Source organism: the organism of the source record quoted next, unplaced genomic scaffold, assembly GCF_019419815.1.
Source record: "Pyrus x bretschneideri cultivar Hongxiangsu unplaced genomic scaffold, Pyrus_bretschneideri_v1 Contig51, whole genome shotgun sequence".
NCBI classification, from domain to species: Eukaryota; Viridiplantae; Streptophyta; class Magnoliopsida; order Rosales; family Rosaceae; genus Pyrus; species Pyrus x bretschneideri.
The window spans coordinates 128,043-147,021 of NW_025999789.1; the positions used below are offsets into that span (position 1 = coordinate 128,043).

General features: G+C 37.0%; 2 protein-coding genes across 2 annotated transcripts; one reads left to right on the forward strand and one right to left on the reverse strand.

The window, feature by feature from the left end:
• The first annotated feature begins 215 nt into the window (after positions 1 to 215).
• On the forward strand, positions 216 to 13,197 carry LOC103931454 (nuclear pore complex protein NUP214). Its single transcript, XM_048569951.1, has 18 exons — positions 216 to 583; positions 688 to 896; positions 1,599 to 1,767; positions 2,396 to 2,542; positions 2,862 to 2,986; positions 3,841 to 3,953; positions 4,149 to 4,288; positions 4,617 to 4,779; positions 4,951 to 5,959; positions 6,783 to 6,935; positions 7,994 to 8,051; positions 8,162 to 8,295; positions 8,361 to 8,485; positions 9,141 to 9,468; positions 10,467 to 10,665; positions 10,776 to 11,510; positions 11,628 to 12,725; positions 12,832 to 13,197. Exons 1-18 carry the CDS (start codon positions 382 to 384, stop codon positions 12,942 to 12,944), a joined length of 5,220 nt encoding a protein of 1,739 aa, XP_048425908.1. The 5' UTR covers positions 216 to 381; the 3' UTR covers positions 12,945 to 13,197.
• Positions 13,172 to 15,117, reverse strand: LOC103931455 (RGS1-HXK1-interacting protein 1). Its single transcript, XM_009340942.3, has 7 exons — positions 14,805 to 15,117; positions 14,510 to 14,587; positions 14,311 to 14,363; positions 14,075 to 14,211; positions 13,918 to 13,982; positions 13,696 to 13,754; positions 13,172 to 13,550 (listed from the first exon to the last, which is right to left on the reverse strand). Exons 1-7 carry the CDS (start codon positions 15,100 to 15,102, stop codon positions 13,461 to 13,463), a joined length of 780 nt encoding a protein of 259 aa, XP_009339217.2. The 5' UTR covers positions 15,103 to 15,117; the 3' UTR covers positions 13,172 to 13,460.
• Between the last annotated feature and the right edge of the window lie 3,862 nt (positions 15,118 to 18,979).

Below are 18,979 nucleotides of genomic sequence, written 5' to 3' on the forward strand. Positions count from 1 at the left end.
GAAAAAAAGTAGAGGAAAAGAAAAAGTGGAAAAAAGAAGAGGAAAAGAAAAGGCGGAAGATCAGCATCTTCCACGCACGCACACCATACATGATCAAGGGTAAAATAGTCACTTCACTGTCCACTAACCTAAAAACCATTAATAAAATGAGGGACAAAACCGGCGACGCACTGTATTAATGATGGTGATCCACCGGCTTTTAGAAGGGTATAATTTCTTCAAATGAACAGTGGTCATCCACCAGCTTTTAGAAGAGTATAATTCCTGCGGACTCATTTCATTTGCGTTAGGGCAAAAGGTGAGGCGGTCAGTGTTCCCGCCCAAACTCATCATGCTCTAAGTGTTGGTGTTAGGGTTCCATCCAGAAGAAGAAGAGAAAGAATGGCAGATAGTGGGAAAGTGACTCGAGTGGAAGAAGAAGTTGAAGGAGAGCATGTGGAGTCGGCCGACTACATTTTCAAAAGGATCGGCGACCCCCTCCCAATCACGCCTCATGATTCCAGTTTCGATCCCCGAGGCAGCCCTTCCCGGCCTCTCGCCGTCTCCGAGAAACACGGCCTCGTCTTCGTCGCCCATTCCTCCGGTTAGCTTCTCGATTCGATTCCTAACTCCGAATTGATTGATTGCTTTCTGATTTCGACCAAACAAACATATAAATCAACTGTAATTGTTGTTGTTACTTGTCAGGGTTTTGCGTTGCGAGGACCAAAGATGTTATGGCTTCGGCATCTGAGATGGAGGAAAAGGGAAGCTATTCTTCTGTACAGGAGCTGAGTATTGTGGATGTTCCTCTTCCCAACCTACACATTCTCGCACTCTCTACCGACAGTTCTACTCTCGCAGCTACTGTAGATGCAGACATTCACTTCTTCTCCGTCGAATCACTTCTCCATAAGGTGCTTTTGCTCGCTTTCACTTCATCTCCATTATGTTTGTTATTGCTCTATTTCTGTGGATTTTCGATGCTAACTTGGTCTCTGCAATTCTGTTGTTCTTGTGTCTATTAATTAGTATCACATCAAAGAGCATCTCCTCCTTCACTCGAGTTCGAATTCCGTCTTAGATTAGAAGAATTAGAATATGGAATTGTTCGGAAAAAGTAAAGTATTACATCAATTTTTTATTCATTTTGGGTAAACCAGCATCACTTCAATTTTCCGTGTGTCATGTTCATTCTTTTTCCAACTTCAGCCTCTCACTTTTGAACCATGTGCATTTTATTTTCACGGCTCTGATCGTACTTGTTATATATTTACACTAACATACTAACTTTTCCCACCTGTAATCGTATTTCGTTGTCTGTGTGGTTTAAGCGTGCACACTTTCAAACTGTTTAGTTCTTAAGGATCACTAGCCATTTCAGCAACTTCCATCAGAGGCCATTTGAATTGAACCTTATCTTTTCTAGTGTAATCCTTGATATTTTTTTCTTCTAACCCTTGGGCCTTGGCTGGGGTGTTATTTCTTATATGTTTTGAATAGGATTGGGGTAGGTCCTGGGATTTTCCTTATGACTTGTAACATTTCTGGAACATCTGCTTTTACCACAAATACAGTTTTTGTTTATTCCGTGTTTGGTTTCTTCCATTTTTATGCAGGGTCTTAAACCATCATTGTCTTGTTCGCTCAATGAATCCAAATCTATCAAGGATATGCAGTGGGCAAGGAAACCTGAAAACCTTTATGTGGTCCTTTCGGATCTTGGGAAGTTATCTCATGGATCGGTTGGTGGCCTTATGGAAGATGTAATGGACAATGTTGATGCTGGTATTTCTTTTTTCACTTCTCTGATGCAATCTGTGAGGCACATCTTGTTGATTACATGAGTGTCCATATGCATGTCATGAGCATGATTATCCTGCATACTTGCCGTGGAGTTCATTATATATTTACTGCATTGTCTTAATGTGGTGCATGACAAATTTGTATTTACGGTTTACACACATGCACACACAACCGCGCACATATTGTGAGTTTATATGTGTGCATGACTGTATGTGCATGTGCATAAACAGTTCTTTTTTCCTACTCCAGTAAACTTCACTTATCACAAATATTTATAAGTTTTAGCCATTATGACTGAAACAGAAAAATTGTGATTGTGATGTATAGAAATGATATAAGGTGGCTGTGCAGGCTCAAGGTTTCAAGCATACGCTAGTGTCATTTAGTATCTAGAGAACCTGTTTATGTATTATAAATAATTATTTGAGCAAATCCTTTTATTTCTTATCATCTATGTGTTGCCCTTGTTTGAGGAATAGTTTCAGTTTAATCATGTTTTGTTTATGGTATCTGCAACAATATGTGAAATGCATTCCAGAGCTACGCAATAATTTCCTACCCTTTTACATAGGTGCAACTAATGCTTGTTTTGACGTGTGTTTTGTCATAGTTGGATGGAGTTCTAAAGGAAACTTAATTGCCGTGGCAAGAAAGAATAATATCAGCATTCTATCATCTAACTTTGAGGAGAGGTCATCTATGTTAATTTATTTCAAGCCCTGGGATGAAGATTCTGATGAAAACTGCATTGTAAAAGGTATGTTGCTTTTCACTGTTACATTTCAGTATTATTTTTTATTTTGTTCAGTATTATTTCACTGTTCTTAAATTATTATTTTTAAACAAGTATTGTCTTCGCTGATGTATCAGCTAGATTGTATATATTACCATTGCACAAGTACGTTTAATAGATAATATTCTATGAAGTCTTCCACCTGCATGCTATTAGTTTTCTGTAATGTTTTATATCTGGACCTGATTTTGATTTCTCTTTTCTTGAAGAAAGGCTATTATATTACATTTAAAAGATTGATCGTTATCAACCTCTTAAACTAAAGTGTTTCCTTGATCATCAGTGGATTCTATCAGGTGGGTACGCCATGATAGCATCATTCTAGGATGCTTTCAACTGACTGCTCATGGCAATGAAAAAGGTTACCTTGTTCAAGTAATAAAAGTCAAGGATGGCAAATTTACTGATGTAAGTAATTTGTTTATGTATTTTATCTTCAACAATTTTTAATCTATTCTTGTATAATAGTTGTATGGAATATATCCCCTCACTTTTGAGTATTGGCTTGGCTGGCCCTGTGGGTAACTAAAGTTGTCTGATTGGACCTGTTGGGGAAACCTTGACAGCCCACCTGTTATACATAGTTGTGCAATAGATTACGGCTAAAGGCCACTATTAAACTAAATGAAATTGAGTAATTGATAATGTAAGTTAATTTTAAAATATTAAAACTCATAAATATGTATATATTTTTTAAATCCTATGCCGAATAGGCTTTAAATATATGGTTGAAGTTGTTTAAGGAGATTGGTACAAGCTGGTTTTACCGTGGGATTGTTATTCTTTTATGATAGAAAAGCATAAATTACTAGGAAAAGGGAAGAAGGCGAAGGTCTTATGAAGTGGTATAGTTTCAGCTATTTTCTGGGCCATTTGGATGGAAAGAAACAGGCTGATTTTGAGGACTACACAGTCAGTAGAAGGGAAGATCTATGGGATAAAGTTCAGTTATGGTCATCTCTATGGGCATCGGTTATTTCATAATTTAGAGGTTTTTCCTTTTCAGAAATGTGGCGTAATTGGAATGCTGATATTAGTTAGTTTTGTGACGTTTTTGTAGTTTCTAAGTGGCAGGGTGATGTTGCTATTTACCCTGTTTTTGTGTGTGCTTTGCGGACGTCTTGCCCACTCTTGTATTTTATTGTTTCTTTGCAATAAAAATTTGTTTCTTCTTAAAAACCAATTTGCTTCATGCCTAGAGGCATGCCTTGGCCTCTTTTTTGAAAAGTAAATGTACACTTAACTTTTTGAGTTCTTTGTAGGATTCTTGCAAGCCAGTTGTGATATCTTTCTATGATTTGTTTTCAAATGTCATTGACGACATTCTGCCCTCTGCAAGTGGACCATACTTGTTATTGAGCTATCTGGAGCAATGGTATGCATTTTAATTTATATCACCCATTTTGAGAATTGATTTTATAGAATTTAGGCTGCTGCTCTCAACTTTCTTGCTAAGTGCATTTGGTTCTATAACTTTGTATGATTGTCTTTTGCATCTTTTCTATTATCTACTAAACTTTTATATTTCCTATAATGGCAATAACTAACTTATTCTTTTGGTAATTTTCAGTGAACTTGCAATTGTCACTAACAGGAAGAATGTGGACGAGCATATTGTGTATCTTAGTTGGTCGCTAGGAGAGGAGAAGAATGAAGTTGTAGTTGTTGATATTTTCCAAGATAGTTTGCTACCAAGGATTGAGCTTCAAGGTGTTTAATTTTGCTATCTAGACTTAACTTCTAATGGTTCAGCTGATTGTATCTTTTTCTTAATGTTTAGTATAACAGTGTCATTGTTCAGTTCATTGTGCTTTCTCTGCATATTGTTGTGGGTTCTTATAGACCTGTCTCATCCTTATTGATTCTCACTTACAATGTAACGGTTTAATGGCTGAAATTTGTATGGATTTTCAAACCTATAAGTGGTTTGCCATGTATGGATAAATGGTTCATTCATTTACCTTGTCTCACATGTTATCTTTTGTTGGTTTTAAGTTTGATTGAATTAATCTGTGCTTGCTTGTGTCCCTTGTTTCAGATAATGGTGATGATAATTTGATTCTGGGGCTCTCAGTAGATAAAGTTTCAATAAGTAAAAAGATTAGTGTACGGTTTGGAGAGGAACACAAAGAACTCTCACCATTTTGTGTTCTGATATGTCTTACGCTAGAGGGAAAACTGATTATGTTTCATGTTGCCAGGTACTTTCCTGCTCTCCTAATTTTCCAACCATTTTATAAGTGTTAAATGGTTTTTTGTTTGTGTGGTATAGCTATTTAAGTTTTATCTTTAGTCGTGCTGCAGTGTAAGGATTATTTTCATGAAACCTATCTTATAGCTATCTATCTTAACAACTGATGAATTTTCTGTAGTGTCAGCGGCATTACAGCCTCACCTGCGGTTGTTTCCTCCCTTTCTGATGGTGAGGAGGATTCCACTGCATTGGTACCTGTAGAAAGTGAATCAACTAAACCTTCTTTCCAGCTGGAGAAGGAACAATTTGAAAAGGCTTCTATGGATGTTCCATTGGTTATTGAGAACAGAAAAGAACTTGACAGAAAAGTAGGTCTTGATGTCCATGTCAAAGATGACTTGAAATCTCTTAACGCGAATGAGACAGTGATGCCTGGACTTCTTACTCAAATACTCAATAAAGAAATTACTAGTTACAAGGAAGTGGAGCCCCTGAAAAACACTCAATCATTTAAGGCTGAAGGGAAACAGGAAGTTATTGTCCCAAAGCGAAATGAAGATGTAGATGGAAACCAAATACAGCTTCCTGGACTGGGAAACAGAAATACTGAGCAAGCATCTACCAACGCTTCTCTTCAAGAAGGGCCTAATTATGTGTTCAGTGACTTTAGCAAGACAGAGGCTCAAAATATTGAAGGACGAGGAACTGGGAGCGTATCTTTTGGTGGTAACGTTGCTGCTGATGCTGCTATAAAATCAAATTCAAATGATAAACGTAATAATTTTGGGATGGGGACAGAATCTCCCGGAAAAATGGAGTCAGCGGGTTTCCAAAGTGTTTCATCTCAGTCACGGTTTGGTGGAACAATCGTATCTTCAAAGGACACTGACGTGAAATCACCACTCATAACTTCAACTTCTATTCAAGGCAGCAGGTCTGGAAATGCTAGCCAAACAAAATCTATTAATATCAAGGATGTATCTGTTAAACCTACTTCAGTCAACTCTTATGATAGGCTTGGGGAGATTGGCAAATGGAGACCGTCAGCGGCAACTGGAAATATTGTGTCAGTGCCTTCCATTTCAAGCTCCCAAACCTTATCTCATGGAAGTTTTTCCTTTGCGAATTCTTCCAATCAGTCAAGGATGCCAAACTCCGAACCAAATTTATCAAAACAATTTGGCAATGTAATGTACCTGTCTGTGGATTTCCGTTTGGAATGCATTACTGCACACCTCTTTATTCCACGTTAGGATAGAATGTTTATGGTGAACTCCAAGTTGTCTTATCCATTATTGTTTAAATGCTACCATATTTCAACTTCATATTAAACCATTGCCTGCTCACACCATTCACAGTTTTTACCCTATTATTTGTAATGTAACTGTTTTTTTGTTGACTTTTGATGATAGGGAAATCACTTTTGTTTTGGACGGGATTAGGTTTCTTGTTTTCTTTTGGATGTCTATGTATGAGCAGTTTAAGGATGTCCCTTTAGTGTTATTCATTGGTACTCTAGTTGTTCTTGTGTTTTGTAGAAGGCTTTCCCTAGGTAGACTGTTTGTTCTTCAGCTTTTTTGCATTATTTTTATTATGTTGTTTCCTGTGTAAAAAAAAGCTTTGGTTAGAAGATGTGATTATGAGACAAAGGCTCAGGGCCAAAAGGGGTAGAGGAAGACCGAGGAAGACTTGGAAAGAGACTCTAAGAAAAGACTTGGACTACTTGAATCTAACGGAAAACATGGCTCAAAACCGAGTAGTGGTGTTCTAGGATTCATATAGCCAACCCCACTTAGTGGGATAAGGCTTTGTTATTGTTGTTGTTGTTGTCGTTGTCCTGTGTAAAAAATTATAGTCTGTCTATTTTTCTGTATGCTTTCTTTTGGTTATTATTGATTTTATACATGCGCACAGATTCATTTTGCTTCCCTATACGCTACTGGAGGAATGTTCTTGAGACTGAACTTGTTAATTTTCAGAGTTCTTAGTCTTTTTTTCTTTTTCGTTCAGATCAAAGAGATGACCAAGGAGTTGGATATGCTTCTGCAATCTATAGAGGGAGCAGGCGGTTTCAGGGATGCCTGCACCGTTAATCAGAAGGGGTCAGTTGAAGAATTGGAGAGAGACATAGAGACTCTGTCTGACAAGTGCCGACTTTGGAAGGTGATATTTCCTACTGCCACTCGGGCCAAGTTTAGGGGCTAACAAATCTAATAATTTTGTTGATGCCCAAAATGGGGTCCATATTGGACCAACTTAGATCCGACCGTAAAAGCACTCAAACACAAGAGCACATAAGATATATCGTGGTTCACCTGAGGTGGGGCTACGTTCACATTGGTGTAGATCCGTTTCCACTATGTAAATGTGAGTTATATTGTACAAGAGGCTTGTTGCCTTTGAAATAGTAAAGTGGCTAAGAATGAGCTCTCTCTAAAATGCGGGTGAGGGATCCCTTTTATAGTACTAGGGTTCCATTTCCGTTTCATAGCTCGTGGGCTAAACAAGAGGCCCAAATAGTGAGGCCAAACCATAGTACTACAAATTTAATTGGATGACCAAACTGAACCTAATAATCTAACTGATGCTGCACTTTACTCTTCTGTTTTGTGAAACAAAAGCTTCTTCCTGTCTTGTGCACCTAATATTCTAACTGATGCTGCACTTTACTCTTCTGTTTTGTGAGACAAAAGCTTCGTCCTGTCTTGTGCAAATTATGAGAAGTTAGCAATGCTGATTTCTTCTGTAGGATCTAAAATCTCCCAATTGCTTTTTTTCAGAAAGATTGCACTTCTGTAACAGGTTGTTTCAAGTGTATTCAATCATCGTCCAGAAAAAGCAAATAAACCTTGCCTGTCATTATAATTTCCTGTCCATATTTCTTATACCTAGTATGCCACCTATGCAAAAAGGGAAAAACAGTAAGAAGTTATGGGGGTTTATGATGGTATTGTTGACATAAGTGTTCGAGCTCTCAGTTGGAACTTGCGGGGACGCATGCTTAGACTTTTAATCAGTCTCAAAATATGCTATTTACTGTGCATTGAAAAAGTTTTCAGCACTTGGTAGTTAGAGAAAATCCCACAATCTGAGTTCTTAAATGATTGTGTGTTATTTTAATAGGATTGTGGATGTTCGTTATTTGGTGGTACTACTTGATTTTCTATTTGATTATTGTGTGTTATTAATGTTTGGAACTCAGTTGCCTTTGTACTTTACAGAGCATTATGGATGAACGACTTCGAGAAATACAACATCTGCTTGACACAACTGTACAAGGTACTTGTAGTAAAAATTATTCATTTTGGGTGGAGAATTTTTCAGATTTACATATGGAGGAAAGTGTATATCATTCTTTTATTGAACTGATGATTGTCCAATCGGTTCAGTATTGGCAAGGAAAATATACATGGAGGGCATTGTGAAGCAAGCGTCTGATAGACGATACTGGGACTTCTGGAATTGCCAGAAATTGAGTTCAGAACTTGAGCTTAAGCGGCGACATATTTTAAAAATGAACCAGGTAGTTCAATGTTTGATTTGTTACCTTGACATAAGATAGTTCTTACATACTTTTTTCTCTTTCAGGATTTGACCGACCAATTAATTCAGTTAGAAAGGCATTTTAATGGCCTTGAACTCAATAAATTTGGTGAAAATGGTGTAGCTCGTGCCGGTGGAAGAGCCTTGCATAGTCGATTTGGGCCCCCAAGGTACATTGAACGTACTTTCTTAGCATATGTAAAAATAAGAGATTAAAGTCATTCCACAATTTCCTTATTCTTTTTATTGAATGTAAATTAGATGAATAGATAAAATCGAAGGCACAATATGATATACAAGGTCAAAACGTCAAAAGGAAAACCTAAAGTCTAAGAAAGCTGGAAGGATGTCAATTGAATAAATGAATAAGCAAGTGTTTATCTCATTTATAGCTTTATAAGTACCATCAATGCTCTGGGTACAAACAAGCTGTGTCAAAGCTTTGTACTGTGCAGGCTCAGCCTGCTTGGTTTATAACCAACATTCATTCAAAATTCTTGCATATCTCAAACTTTAAAGCTCAGCTCCTTTACTTTCAACTATTTAGAAGTATATTCAGCATTATATTCTTATGACTTTAAAAACATAGATATCTTGTTCACAAAAGCATTTAAACCTACTGGCTTGTTTCCATCCCTAATCTTATGTAACATATTCATGCCAATTCAGGGCTTTCCTTACAATATTCCAATACATTGTATGCTTCCATGCTTGGAAGCTGAGATGCTAAAAGCCGATGCTAAAAGCCTGAGTAATGATGTTGTTTTAGTTCTTTGAAAGCTGGACATTCAGATTTCCTAACTGTCCTGAGGTATTTCCGTGCAGACACATTCAGTCCTTGCATAGTTTACATAGCACAATGACGTCACAATTAGCTGCCGCTGATCAACTTTCTGAGTGCCTTTCAAAACAAATGGCAGCACTGAAGATAGAGTCACCTTCTGTAAAGAAGCAGAATGTAAAAAAAGAGTTGTTTGAAACAATAGGGATTCCTTATGATGCCTCTTTCAGTTCCCCTTCCCGTACTCCAAATGAAAAACTGTCATTTTCTTTTGGTTCTGCTGCTTCTAAAGATCAGCCCAGGAGAAATGTTAATGCCATAAAAAATTATGAACCAGAAACTGCAAGGAGGAGGAGAGACTCACTGGATAGGGTAATGGCCTCTGAACTCCTATGTGTTATATTTTCTTCTTGTAACTTGGTAATTGGTATCCATTGTGACCAACGCTCAACTGCAGGAGGACAACTCATTTTTGTGTGCTTAGTTTAGTGTTTGTCAAATTTATGCCAATCTTCCATGGACTTGGCTCGTTCAGTTATTTGGCACATGAAGGTTTTTTATATTAACAAATATATATATATATATATATATATCATTGTTATGCAAGAGTTTTTCTGCTCTCTCTCTTCTCCTTGTCGTGTATTATAGTCTATCTTATCTGCCAGCTTGTAAATTATATGTTCATTTAATGGATGAAAGTTCGATCTCTATGAGTAAGTGTGCGGTCCAATCTAATAGGTGACAGTCTCAGATTTATGTTAAATGTTCATTTCCATGTACTTGAAAATAAATCCCTCAGGTTTGTTCTTACTTCACTCATCAATTCAAATTTGTGGTTTATGGTGGCTTAGGGTTTCCTTGTTTATGAATTATGATGAGATTTTTCTTGTTTATAATAAGAACTGTTGCAGTCATTTCTTCCACATTTTTCTTCACCTTCTTGAATTATTTAATTTATGAATTATGATGAGATTTTTCTTGTTTATAATAAGAACTGTTGCAGTCATTTCTTCCACATTTTTTTTCACCTTCTTGAATTATTTAATTTTACTCAAAGCACCTTCATTATATTATATTTTTTCTCCTTCACAATTTTTAACTACTGGTATCTGTTGGTATTTTGAAAGTTTCAGTAAACTCCTCTTCTCCCTTTACACACACACACACACACACATGGATATTAGTTCCTCTTGATTGGGAGACTTTTGACTTGATTATTTTTGTTTGATGCTGTACAAGTCATTTGATGCACTTTTTGTCCATTGTTCTTGGAACATTTCTTTCTTTTACAATAAGTTTTTGTTTCTTGTCAAGAAATACAAAAATTGCAAGACTCACGTGTGCATTTTATTTTTGTTGTCCTGATCAAGAGCTGGGAAAGTTATGAGCCTACAAAAGCAACTGTGAAAAGGTTTCTTTTGAAAGAGAGTGGCAAGGAAAGCGTTAATAGATCATCATTTCCCATTGATAAGCAACAGTTAAGTCCTCCCCTGCTGGAGGGATCAGCAGTTACTCGCCCAAGGGACCACACAAGCCCTACATCCTTCTTGCATCCATCCGTAAACAAATGTGAGCCATGAAAAAACGCAAACCGGAAAGTTTTCTGATTTTTTTTTTCTTATCTTTGTTCATGGTGAGAAACACCCGCTGATTGTTGTTGCATGTAAATATATTTTCAGCAGGTATTCAGGGTGCACAACCGAAACAGGCTTTTGAGAGCTCAGCAACGCCATTTGTTTGGGCTAGTGATCTTCCAGGATCATTCCAACGTACTGGGCTGAAGTCTCTTATGCAAGAACACAAAATGTCACCAACATCCCAATTATTCCCTGCAGCCGGGCAAAATTTTACAAGGGAAACTAGCATGACAGCAGAAAGATCTGGCGATGGCATGGCATATATTGGGAAGTATGATTCAGTTCCTATGAAGGAAAAGCCTGTCTTACCATCAGACACTACTCAGAAACCATCATCTTCTAAGGTATCTACACAAACACTGTCTTTGCAGAAGAAACAGAATGATATGCTAAATTCATATGCTAAAGATACTGCACTTCCACCAAAAGAAATTGTGAAGGATGGGCCTTTGACCACAAGAATGGCATCTACTGAAGCTGGGAAAAAACATGACTTTCCATTTTCTCCCTCATTTTCTGTTCCTACGATTGCTAGCGAGCCTGGAAAGTTTGCCCAGACCGATGCTGCAACAAATAAAAGCCAGACTGATAAAATGCCACCACCTACCACATTCTCAGTGTCAGTTTCTGCACCTTCATCTCCAATAATTAGTTCATCATCAGCTCCTCTATCTTCGTCATCAATTCCGCAATCAGTTGCACCAACCTTTTCCTCAACGATGCCCTTAAACAAATCTTTGGCTAGTTCTATCACTGCTGCAGATGAAAGCAAACCTGGTAAACCTGTATCAACATCCTCATCATCTTTTTTCTCCCCATTTGTTTCTTCTTCTAGTTCTCTCTCTTTTAATGTTTCAAATTCACTGGTGTCTACATCTACCCTTTCACCTTTAGTGAGTTCAACATCAGAATCTCCAAAGACAGAGATCCAACCACCTTCAAAACCAGACATGAATGCTAATACTACATCACCACGCATGGAATTTGGGCCTTCCACAGTTGAAGGTAATTTGGAGCTTAAACCTTCAGTGTCATCTCCACCCTCAATTGAGACTTCAACAGGACTTTCATCTGGAGACGAGCCGAGTCTTATCAAGGCTAGTCCTGCAGCAGTAGTGGCATCTGGGAGCCAGACTGGGATGAACGAAACTGCAGGCCCTAAACAGAATGTAACAGTCAATGCTCAACAAGATCAGCCATCTGCTGGGCATTCTCCATTTCCAAATCTACCTACAACGTCAGGGAGTGTTACTGGTGGGATTGATGGCTTGGATGTACAAAATGCAGAGGAGGATGACATGGATGAGGAGACTCTGGACACAAGTAGAGTAAATGAACTTAGTTTGGGAAGCCTTGGTGGGTTTGGGCTTGGCTCTGCTCCTAAACCCAATCCATTTGGTGGATCATTTGGCAATGCACAAAATGCACAAACAAATGCGACTTCTCCTTTCTCCAGGCCTGTTCCTAGTGGAGAGTTATTTCAGCCTGCCTCCTTTAACTTCCAATCTATAGAGCCTTCCCAATCATCTCAGCCAGCAAATTCAGGTGCATTTGCTGGTGGCTTTGGCACCAGTACTACTGCCCAAGCTCCCATTCCGAGTGGGTTTGGCCAGCCAGCACAGGTTGGACCAGGGCAGCAAGCATTAGGGTCAGTTCTTGGTGCTTTTGGACAGTCGAGACAGCTTGGTACTAGTCTACCAGGTACTGGTTTTGGATCACCCAGTGGTTTTGGTGGAGGCATTGCTGGCATTACTCCCACCGTTAACTTCACAAGTGCTGCTACTGGAGGATTTGCTGGTGCTGCTTCTGGTGGTGGTGGATTTGCTAGTTTGGCTTCAGGTGGCGGTGGTTCTGCTGCTGCGGCTTCAGGTGGTAGTGGTTTTGCTGCTGCAGCTTCAGGCGGTAGTGGATTTTCGGGTGCGGTTTCAGGCGGTGTGGGATTTGCTGGTGCAGCTTTTGGTGGAGGGGGCTTTGGTGGTACAGCTTCAGGCGGTCTGTTTTACTTGTCAATTTTTTTTTTTCAATTTTTTCAGATGTTGTATTCTTTTTATTTTTTATTTTTTAATAAAGATAACATGTATTCTGGAAATATGTTCAGGTGGTGGATTTGGGGCGTTTGGTGGCCTACAAGGATCTGGCAGTTTCTCTGCTTTTGGTGGTGTAGGAGGAACGGGAAAGCCACCGGAGTTGTTCACACAGATGAGGAAGTAACCGTTGTCTCTTTCCAGATTTTGAGCAATCCATCATAATGCAATGGCCAATTGAACATACTGAAATCACTTGAAAGCTTTTTTAGTTTGTATGCTACAAAAGAAGCTAGGTTACACATTCTTCTTCTTCTCGTGTAGGTTTTTGTACTTTCTCATCACCATAGTTCTTTGTAATTGAAAAAGAACATCAGAGATATCACAAGTAATTCGGTTATTCACAAATGTTGATGCAAGCGAAGGGAAAATTGATAGCCCCTGCTGGAGTTACAACCTTTTTATTTTTTGATGCAAGCGAAGGGAAAGTTGATAGCCCCTGCTGGAATTAGAACCTTTTTATTACAAAACAGAATTACACGGGTGCACTCTTAAAAAACAGCATTACCGGGCGAGATTACAAAATATTAGTACTGGTTGTATGCCAACAGAGTCGCCGAAACAAAAAATGGGGCGTATATTGCACCCTGTATTTCAGATATCAAAGTTCCCAGATAAATAGCCCTTCAGTCTCTTGTGGTGGTCACACTGGGAGTCCTAATTCTGAAATCTTCATTATGTGTTTGTCCAGCACAGACCTCTGACGTTTCAAGATCGATGTCATTGATGCAACCTAATAAACATGAAACAAAAAGACAGAAGGGCAATCTTACGTAAACATACAAATAAATGCGCAAAGAGAGAGAGAAAGAAAAAGCAAAAAAAAAAAAAAAAAAAAAAAAAAAGCTACTGAAGGAGATATTTTGTTTTGAACTTGCCTCTGCTCTAAGCTTCAAAGCCTCCCTATTAGGAATTTCCCGCAGCCCATCCATTAAATCTACACAAAAACGTAATAAAAATGAGGGCATGATTCTAGTGTAATGACATCCAAGGCTCAAGGGAAACATAAGAACCCGCAAAACCAGTTTAAATTTTAAAGTCTTTCATTTAACCACGCAGCTATAACAAAATGAAATAGGGAAGAATTCATGACCACAAACCTGAAGCTTGAGATTCAACCTTATGAACAGATTTAGATAGGTGTTGGATTTGTCTTCCGACATCCCTGCATGAATTACTTGGATTAATCAAGACACCGACAGACAGCCAACGAAAACATCTATAAGAGAAGCAAAGACTAGTTGAATGAGAGAGTACATGAGATCATTATGGCCATATGTCATATCCTTTTCAGCAAGTAGTGCCCTTTCAAGAAGTTTCTTGCTCTCCTTCTTCATCAAATCAACTGAAAGGTTCAACTCCTTTACACTCTTTTCAGCGGTAAGAAATTGTGCCTGCACAGATATTAGTTGTAATTAATATCGGAAGATACGGAAACTAGAGGTAAATGTTTGGAGATTCTGAGTTTGAAAGGGTATATAGTATATACAGACCTCCTCGCTCTGAAGTCGACGAAATGTCTGGCGAAACAGGAACCTTCTTGGACCTGCACAGTTGTCTTGTTAGTTAGTCGGAATGCAAGTAGAAAAATACATCGACTGCAAAGTGGAAATCCCACGTTGAATAGCAAATTGTAGGGTTTATCGGACAAAAACCATGACATGTCACTATCTCAGCAAAGTAAAGGAGGACCTGGCAAAACAAGGAAGGCGGCAGTGAGACCAATTCCAAGCGTTGGTGCTGGGTTTTCTATTGCACTCGTCAACCCTTCTGCAATGATTCAATTACAAAATACAAAATATACACACTCACATCAATACATCAATATATGGAATGATTGATGATCAATTTTGGGTACCTATTTACAATTCAATTCAAATAAATTCATGATTCCTGAACAATTCATTAGCATTTAGGCTCTGATGTAAGAATAATCTGATAAATTAAATAAGAAACGAAAGAGTGAATGTATGAATTTTGAGCATACCTTTGATCTTGGTGAAGAAAGCATGCTCGTAGATCCTGTAATTGTCGACGGCTTTGCCGATATACTGGGGCAAGTGATGTTGGATATACCGAGCTGAGCGGACGGCGGAGTCCGTGGATTCCATCACCGTACGTTGCAGATCCTCCGCCATCGTTGCTGCCAATGCCATGTTGGCATCGGAATTGGAAGATGCTGATGCTCCCGCCCCATGTTGGCTATCTTTCTGGTCATTATCAACATTCATATTCACCTGCTCCCCTTGTTCCGACGGTGACGGCGTCGGCATCGTCTCTGCCATTTTCCTTCTTTCTTTTCTAAATGCTTTTCTCAACTTGTGCAAATTTGCTGATCTTTCCGCCTTTGTCGAATAAGAGGCATTTCGGCTTTTGCTTTGGGCTTTCATTCTCACTCCTCCCGTCATCCACGACGACGCATATGGGCCAAAGCCCAACTTACCAATCAACCTATTTTCACCGGATTCAAGATATTAATGCACCGTTCAAATCAACATAACAACATTCTTTTGACAACCAAAAAGAAAAATTTATTCGAGGAGAAAATGAGAGATATTTTGTTCCACCACATAGAATTATTTTATTTTTTCATTTAACAGAATTTACATGATACATCAGAACAATCATTTTTAAGATTTAACGATTCCTAAGAGTGAATTTATCCTTTATGGGATTTAATGATTCGAAAGAGGGAATTCAGCATTTTACGGTCATTTGATTTGGTATTGGTAATAGTAATAAAAAAATTAACGAATATAAAGAAATGAACAGTTTGAATTTGTATCAACGACCATTTTTCGTCAGAAGAGAAGGTTCCATGAGAACAGTTATTTATTTCTATTTTCAGGGTACTTCATTTCATTTTTTTTAAGAAAAAAAAAAGAGAAGAAAAAAAGTGTGGGGAGAAATGACAATAAAAAATTTCAAAGAGTTAGATTTCATAAATACTAATATTTTTATTCTTTCAAACTTTGGTTTATGCTTGTTTTGATAAAAGGACAAAACAAAGGTTTATTTGGTTTGGATTTTTAGTCATTATATATATTCATTGAATAAGTGATGATCCAATGGTTCTTAATCAGGGAATTTTGGGACTTAGACTTAGTTTGAGAGAGTTTTATTGAATGATCGTGATTTTAGTATGGATCTGAGCTTTTAATCAATTCATAGGGTCTTATTGGGACTATGACTCCTAATATTTAATATCTTCTAATACTTTATATTGGAATTGAATAAACAAAACACTATAAAGAAAATAAATGGGCCAAACAATTATTTCAGGAAAAAAGATTTTTTAGATCTCTTCCCTTTTTTTCTTTTTTAATTCCCTAGTATCATATCGTAATCTTTTTTACTACAGATCAAATATACCTTTATTTATCCCTTATTTATATTCCCTAAGTGGACTACCTTGAGTCGCGCATACATTACGTCAGGCTAAGACTATGTAACTAGTCAATGATGACCTTCCATGGATTCGCCTATATAAGCCGCATCTAAGGTTGCAAAAATAGGAGCTTGAATACTGCTTGTAAATAATCCAAGGAGCATGACAGGTACAGGAACTACTTAAGGTACTAAAGAAACAAGAACAACAACTACTAATCCATTAGCTAAAATATTTCCGAAAAGTCGAAAACTAAGCGATAAGGGTTTCGTGGAATCTTCTAAGATGTTAATGGGTAAAATGATTGGAGTTGGTTGAATGTATTTACCCAAAGTTCATTGATATCTTTATAAAACAATTGACTTCGATTCTTGAATAATCCACGTCACTTCTGCTTTTATTGTAACAAAAGATTCCTTCTTTTTTTTTTTTTATGTGGAAAAGGCATGTATGAATAATTATGATTTTACGTATGGTCCAACGAATTGTTTATCAATGAATGAAAAATATGAACTTTCTACTTATAATCGTTACGAATTGAATTATAATCAAATTACTTTAGGTCGTTTACCAATGTCAATAATTGACAATTATATAATCCGAACAATTTTGTATACACCTCAAATAAAACAGTAAATCTCTTGATTAACGAATAATTTAGAATTACTTTACTAATAACTTCTTCCCCAAAAAATAAAAACTTTACTAGTGACTAATACTAATTAAGGTTCAGTTTTGATCTAATAGGGGTTTATCGGGACCAATGTTGCGAGCTTCCAGAATAAAATGGGATCTTCATAAGGTTGATCATTATGAATGTTACAAAGAATCTGGTTGGGAAGTATAGTGGCAAAAAAAAAGAGATTCAATAAATGTCTTTCACATCCAACCGAAAAACCTATTATAACTTTTTAATGGCAGTTCCAAAAAAGTGCACCTCTATTAAAAAAAAAAGTATTCGTAAAAATATTTGGAAAAGGAAGGGATATTGGGAAGCATTGAAAGCATTTTCGTTAGCGAAATCTCTTTCTATGGGGTTCTAAAAGTTTTTTTGGTGTAACAAATAAATAATCTGAATCGTTCTAATAACTAACAAAGTGATATAATTTTGTTTATAGTTTATTTATAAGATTTATAAGTTATAAAAATGATAAATAACATTTATCAATTATAATTAATATTAACATCATAATATTAAAATTAATATAACATCATTATAGCAAAAGAATAAATATTAATATATAATTTAAAAATATATATATATGTGTATATATATATATAAGATAAATTACAATATAAACAAGATACATTAAAAATAAATAAAAAAGAATTAGTCTCATATTGTTTTAATTTAAACAAATATTAGATTGAATTTGAAGCCAAAATTTTCTTTTGTTTCTGATATAGATAAGAATTTTGTTATCTACTAAATTGAATCTTTTGGGTCTTGCAATATCATTAGGTTGATTGTTTCGCTCTTGTATCTTCCAAAAGGAAAAAAGATTTATGAGAGCTATTTCCTGGATCCGAAAGTGAGCAATAACTAAAAAGTGTATCATGCCCGAATCTAACCAAAGCGGATAATATCATGCTACGGTGAAGTCAAGCTCGGGCAGGGATGTGACAATTTGGTATCAGAGCCTAACCTTGGCTGTGGTGTGCCGACGAGGACGTCGGGCACCTAAGGATAGTGGATTGTAAGATCCCACATCACTCAGGGGAGTGATCCTTATATGTATATTTCTATCTCTACCTAGCACGAGGCTTTTTAGGAGCTCACTGGCTTCGAATTTTGTTGGAACTTCGAAGTTAAGCGAGTAGCACAAGAGAGCACTCCCATGATAGATGACCCACTGGGAAGTTCTCGTGTGAATTCTCAGAAACAAAACCGTGAGGGTGTGCTAGGGGCCCAAAGCGGACAATATCATGCTACGGTGGAGTCGGACTCGGGAAGTGGTCCCATCCGGACCGGGATGTGACAACTACTGTAAGGTCTTTTCTTGTAGGTGGTATATTCATAGGTTTTTACTCGATTCATCTTTCATGAATTCCTTAAAACAAAAAAAGGTTCATTAAAATTCAAGATCTAATATATCAAATAATTCAAAATGCCTTTATAAAATTAATGAGTTTTCGACTCCTGAATATCCAACCTATGAATTAATGTTTTAAAACAGATACTATTTTTCTTTGTACACCAATCAGTATAACTATCATTCTTCTGACACAGCAATGCAATTTCACAATCAATATCGAAATGAAGTGTTAGATAATTTCTTTCTTCTTTTCTTGTTGCTTGTCGATGTAGAATTTTGTACCATTTAATATAAAATTCCTCAAATTCCTGTAGTATAAGGATTTTCTTCAGTAGAAACTGAAGATCAAGTAAAATGTGAATTCGACAGGTTGGTTTCCAATAATTTATGAAGGAGATTCTCATATTCTTACGATTCAATTAGACGTTACATCTAAAAACATACGTTTTGTGGTTGTATAAGATGTTTTTTGTTGGAATCTTTTTTTTTTTTTAGGAATTGGTTGGCCACCCAGTAACAAGTAACAATAGTAGATATTATTCAATGAAAGAACGAGGAACAACGAATAAATAAAAAACAATACAATAAATATTTTTGATGCACACATTATTGTTTAGTCCCCCAAGGGGGTCATTCGTGACCTAATTACAAAGATTGGTCTTTGTAATATAGAAAGATAAAATGTAAGACCCAGTTTCAATTGATCTTATCGTGCGATACTTTTTTCTTTTCAATCGC